Here is a 6,475-nt window from a genome sequence, read left to right as displayed (position 1 = left end):
CTGCTACTTGGATTGTTTAAAAAAAAAAAAAAAAACAGACCTTTCTCCCTAACCTGTAGTGCCCTTTACTTCCAACTGAAATATGTTTTTAAAAAGCCTTTTCCCCAAAACATGAAGTAGATATTCCAGATAGCAAACAGTCCGCTAAATGTCAATAGATACATTTATTGCTGGGATGTGGAGACCCCTCCATGCTACCTGCGGTCCTATTAAACTGCACATCCAGGCCCAAGTGATTCTCTTAACCTTTCCTTTCCTTGGGCCAGAGGAATCAAGAGTAGCAACTTGGTCCATAACGACTTTGGATCAATATTTCCAATGTTTTCCTGGACAATTAGTTTTATAGTTATTTTGCTAATTTATATCTTTCATTCAGGGCAAATCTAATGTTTATCCCAGTTATCAGATTTGATGTTCTGAATCATTGTCACACTTACGGACTTAGTGTACTTTGACAATGTGACCATGGGCAGGAACCAAAGAAGGGTCCTCTAGGCACAGTAGACTTGGAAAGTCCCAGGGTAGGTCCACAGTCGCTGACAGACAGGAATCTCATGGACTTCTGGCCAAATTTCGTGTGGCTTCCATTATCTACTGTTTTTGTATCTTGCGATAACGATACAGAACGGCAGGATGGAGGATTTCACAAAACTGGTGTTAACGGAGATAATCACATCTTATTGTTTATCTTCACTAGTACTGACTCAAGAATTCTGAGGAAGTTTCACATCTGTCAAGGGAGGCGCACGCAGAGAATGTTGGTTCACTGGTTGTTCCCTTTAGAATGATTCCTGACGCACAGAGATTTCTCGTTGTGGTTGTGTTCTTAGAAATGCTTGTGTGGACAATTATTAACATCACAGTCTCTTTCTCACAGGTGATGGAGGCTATGCCAAAGATGCAAAGATGAAAGCCCCTTCCTCCTTAGCGGTGTCACCCGATGGTACCCTTTATGTGGCAGACCTTGGGAATGTTCGAATTCGTACCATTAGCAGGAACCAGGCCCACCTGAATGACATGAACCTTTATGAGATTGCTTCACCTGCTGACCAGGAGCTCTACCAGTTCACTGTCAATGGAACCCACCTACACACCTTGAACTTGATAACAAGAGACTATGTATATAATTTCACATACAATGCCGAAGGGGACTTAGGTGCAGTTACCAGCAGCAACGGCAATTCTGTGCACATTCGCCGTGACGCAGGCGGGATCCCCCTTTGGCTTGTGGTGCCCGGCGGGCAGGTGTACTGGCTGACCATAAGCAGCAATGGAGTCCTGAAAAGAGTGTCAGCTCAAGGCTATAATCTGGCCGTGATGACCTATCCCGGAAACACGGGGCTTCTAGCCACCAAAAGCAACGAAAATGGATGGACAACCGTTTACGAGTAAGTTTCTCATTCTCAACGTAGGCTTTGTTAAGCTTTTATTTGAAATGGTATTATAGTGGGAAAACGGCTTAGTAATTGCTGGGTGTTGCATGCTATTTTCTCGTAAGAACCACAATAAAAAAAATCAGAAGTCACGGAGAAAATTTTTCCTAACTCCTAGGATTAAAACCCATTTCTCCAGAGCAGTTTTGCAGAGCATAATAATAAAAACATAGATTGAATGAAGAAGCAGGTGTGGCCCAGCAGGAGACAGGCATGAGATAGAAGTCCATGTACTCAAGGAATTTACAGCATAGCTGGGAAAACAAGGTAGAATTTCATTTAAATAACAAAACTAAGAAAATAGTTCTAAAGCAACAAAGAAGCAGTGTGGTTTAACTAGTGTTTATTGATCCCTGTGGGGTTTAATGAATGAATAAATGAACGTGTGCCCTGCGCAGCCCAGCCCAAGTCAGTAGAAGTTCCTGCGGGAGGTATTCGAAGTCAGAATATAAGAAGCAGACCCCAGAAAGCAAGTGTGAAATAGGTAGGGCGAATGCTGAACAGGAGGGGCTGCACTCCATTGGCTGCTTCTGTGAAATGTGGAGCCACACGCCCCCATACAGGTTTGGGCTTCCTCGGTTTCCCTGCACGAGTCAGAATCTGGCACCGTTGCGGCATTCACAGACTGGACCTGTGATGGCTTTGTTTAACTGGGAATTAGCACAGGGTGTGTCTGACAGCAAGCTACTAGGAGGTGTCACGACATGGAAAGAGACCATTGTCCTTGCCTTTTCAAGCACGGACAACCTTGTTTGCAGGTCAACTCATTTAGAAAACTAGTCTGCCAGCCCTTGGCAAGCGTCTTCCACAAAAGGGAATTGCTGAATTTTTAACCAGTGCACTGAGTGAAGATAATCTATGGAATCTGAACCCAGAGTCTGCAGTGGCATTAAAGTTGAAAGGCATGACAAGTGGAAATGTTAAGTATGAGGGGTTCCCAGTGTGACTGTTCTGTGAGGAGGCAGAGAATGTGAAGGGGCTTTGTCCAACCTCATGCAAGCCTCCTGAGGAACGGGACAAAACAATTGGCCGTCACATTTTGGATCGTTTCCCAAAGAAATGCCACTTCTACAAAAAAGCTGGACAGCTATTTTAGTTTCGCTTAGAAACACATATTCAGTTGTTTCGGTTGCAAGTCTTACTCTATTTCTTGAAAAATTTCTCTTACATCTTAATAAGAGTCATAAGAGCCGCTGCTCACTGAAGCTTTACTATGTGCCAAGTAGTAGGCTAGGTGATTTCCATACAACATGTTATTTGATCCCCAGAATATGGGGATAGGTGCTCCTGGGATGCCTATTTTACAGATGAAGAAACTGAGGCACAGGACGGTTAACTTGTCCTGGTTCACACAGATGTCCAGGATTCAAACTCTCAACATTCTGACTCAAGAGCCCAAATTTGTAAATCTACTGCCTTGAAGAAAGATAAAGTTTCTAATGAGAATGTCTTTTTCAAAAGTTCTCAATATCCCACCACAGCTGAAATTAATCTGTTTTGAAAACTAATGGTTGACTTCAGTCAAGCCACAAGAAATGGTTGAAGTATTAACTAGTTTTCAAAACAACCAGTTCAACCATTCATTCACTGAGTCATCAATTCATCACATTGTACACTTTACATATATACAATTTCTTTGTCAATTATACCTCAATAAAGCTAGAGGGGGAAAAAAAACTAACTAGTTCATTTATTTATTCAACAAATATTTACTGAGCACCTAATCGGTGCCAGGAGATACCGAGTACTTTATCCCTCTGGGGCTGGGGATACAGCTGTGAACAAAACAGATCAAAATTCCTACCTTCAGGGCACTTGGCTGGCACAGTCAATAGAGCATGCTACTCTTGATCTCTAAATTGTGAGTTACCTTTGTAGAGCTTACATTATACTGGAGGGAGACAAGTAAAATGTACAGAAGTTCAGATGGTGATAAAATCCTGTAGAAAAATAAAGCAGGGTAAGGGAGATCAAGAGAGTAGGGGCAAAACGGGTTTATATTTGGGGTTGCGTGGTCAGAGAAGGCCTCGCTAGGAAGGTGACATTTCAGTAAATCCCCGTAGGAGGTGAGGGAGTAAGCCATATAGATATCTAGGGGGAGGGAAGAGAGAGAACATTCCAGGCAGAGAGAACAGCAAGTGCAAAGGCCCTGCAGCAGGAGCCAACCTGATGTGTTCAAGGAATACTAAGGCAACAAGTATGACTGTAATGGAGTAAGAATAGTGGGGAGATAAAACCAATTAAGTGGCCAGGGCTACTGCATGTAGTCCTCTGTGAAGACTGACTTTTATTCTGAAGTGAGATGTAGAACCCCTGGAGAGGTTTAAGTAAAGGAATGATGCAGTCTGACTTAATTTGTAAAGAATCAGTCTGTACTGAAGACATCAGACGTCTGGTGGAAACAGAGAGCCCAGTGGTGGAGAGGGGAGGGGTCTACGATACTCCAGGCAAGAGATGATAAATTAGACGAGGGATTGAAGGCAGTAATAAGTGCTAAAATACTAAGTATATCATAACAGTAGCAGGACTTCCTGATAGATTGGATGTGGAGTGAAGAGAAAGAGAGTTAGAGATATCTCCAAAGGTTATCTCCAAAGGCCCAAGCAACTGGATGTTGGACTTTCTATTTATCAACATGAGGAAGAGTGTGCAAGAGATACATTGTACTGGGCAGGAGATCGGGAGTTCAGTTTGGGATATAATCAGTTTCCTTAGACATCCAAGTGAAAATATCAAGTAGGCAATTGGCTGTATGCATCTAGAATTGAGAGAGGAGGCTGGAGATTTGATATTTGGAGGTCCACATTTGGCACCTACCAGTGGTTAGATTGTATCCAAGCCATGAGATGGGATAAGAAGAAAAGATGATGACGGGACCTGGAGCATGCCAACATTTAGAGCAGAGGATATGAAGGGAAACCAGCAAGCGACTAAGAAGGACAGTCCAGTGAAGTAGGAGGAAAAGCAAGAGAGTAGGATGTCCTGGGAGCTAAGTAAAACAGGAAGGAGTGATCAGCTCTGTCAGATACTCTGTTTAAGTCAAGTAAGATAAGGACTGAGAATTGACCATTCAATCTAGCACTGTGGAGGTCACTGTTCACCTTGAGAAGGGCAAGTGCTGTGGCACCATGGGAGACAAAAGCGTGAGCAGAGCTGGTTTCAGAGAGAATGGATATATACATGTTCATAGCAGTGTTACTCATAATAGCCAAGAAGTGTGAAGAGCCATTGTCCATCAGGACACGGATACACAAACAAAATAGGATATATCCATACTATAGAATATTATTCATCCATAACAAGGAATGAAGTTCTGACATATGTTCAACATGGATGAACCTCAAATACATTATGCTAACTGAAAGAAGCCAGTCACGAAGGACAAATAATGTATGAAATGTCCACTAATGGCAAATTCATAAAGGCAGAAAGTGATTGCTATTGCCTGGCGCTGAGAGAAGGAATGGGGATTGGCTGATAAAGAGGATGGGGTTTATCTTGAGGGTGATGGAATGTTCTAGAAGTGGTAGCGATGATTACACACATTGTAAATGCACTGGAAGCCACTGAAATTTGTACTCTAATATTTTGAGAAAGAGACTGAGTGTGCAAACAGGAGAGGAGCAGAGAGACAGGAAGAGAAAGAATCCCAAGCAGGCTCCTTGCTGTTAGTGCAGAGCCTGACACAGGGCTCAATTTCACCAACTGTGAGATCATGACCAGAGTTGACATCAAAAGTCAGATGCTTAATCGCCAGAGCCAGCCAGGTGCCCATGAACTGTATAACCTAAAAATGATGGCTTCTATAGTATGTGATTTATATCTCAATAATAATTATTATAATAATAATAATAGTAAGAGAGACTGAGAGGAAAGAGATTGGAGACAATGAGTAAAGAATACGTAGGAGTANTCAATAATAATTATTATAATAATAATAAAAGTCAGAGTGACTGACAGGAAAGAGATTGGAGACAATGAGTAAAGAATACGTAGGAGTACAACCCTTCTGGAAAACGGTATAGAGGTCCTGAAAAAATTAAAAATAAAACTACCCTATCATCCAGGAATCACACTCCTGAATGTTTACCCACAGAATACGAAAACATTAATTCAAAAGGATATATGCATACTTATGTTTATAGAAGCATTGTTTACAATATCCATGATGTGGAAACAGCCCAAGTGTCTATCAGTGGATGAATGGATAAAGAAGATGTGGTATGTGTATACATGGAATATTACTCAGCCATAAAAAAGAATGGAATCTTGCCATTTACAACAATGTGAGTGGAGGTAGGGAGTGTACTGTAAGCAAAATGAGTCCGGCAGAGAAGGGTACAGCTACCATATGATCTCATTCATAGGTGGGACTTAAGAAACAAAGGAAAGCAAAGGAAAAAAGAGAGAGAAAGAGATGCAAATCAAGAAACAGACCCTTGGGGCACGTGGGTGGCTCAGTCGGTTGAGCGTCCAACTTCGGCTCAGGTCATGATCTCACAGTTTGTGGGTTTGAGCCCTGCATCTGGCTCTGTGCTGACAGCTAGCTCAGAGCCTGGAGCCTGCTTTGGATTCTGTGTCTCCCTCTCTCTCTCTCTCTCTCTGCCCCTTCCCCATTCACACTCTGTCTCTCTCTCTCTCTCTCTCTCTCTCTCTCTCTCAAAAAATAAATAAACATTTAAAAATTTGTAAAAAAAGAAACAGACCCTTAACTATAGAGAACAAACTGGTAGTTACCAGAGAGGAGGGCAGACAAGGTATGGGGATTAAAGGTTACACTTATCATGATGAAAAAATAAAATGATTAAAAACTGAAAAATACATATTCTTCAAACTGTGTTGGGAGGAAGCTTCAAAGGGAATACCAGCTTATTTAACCAAACTTTGGATCAAAGCTATTGGCATCATTTATGGATTTGTGGTAAATGTTTTTTTGGATTTGATTTCAAGGGTAAAGGATTACATTGATATGGTTATAATAAATTATGTGATGAATGTAAGAAGAAAGGAAGTCTTCTGAGAAGCTTTGCTGTAAAGAGGAG

The 6,475-nt window shown here is 41.7% G+C and overlaps 1 protein-coding gene across 1 annotated transcript in view; it reads left to right on the top strand.

The window, feature by feature from the left end:
- TENM1 (teneurin transmembrane protein 1) overlaps positions 1-6,475 on the top strand; it is a 556,664-nt gene that overhangs the window by 514,420 nt on the left and 35,769 nt on the right. The window contains exon 28 of the mRNA XM_077763513.1: positions 878-1,388. Within this exon, the coding sequence (XP_077619639.1) occupies positions 878-1,388 (511 nt within the window). The remainder of the gene's footprint in view (positions 1-877; positions 1,389-6,475) is intronic.

The sequence above is a fragment of the Crocuta crocuta genome, unplaced genomic scaffold, assembly GCF_008692635.1.
Source record: "Crocuta crocuta isolate KB4526 unplaced genomic scaffold, BGI_CrCroc_1.0 scaffold482, whole genome shotgun sequence".
Lineage (NCBI taxonomy): Eukaryota > Metazoa > Chordata > Mammalia > Carnivora > Hyaenidae > Crocuta > Crocuta crocuta.
This window is presented reverse-complemented; position numbering and strand designations above follow the sequence as displayed.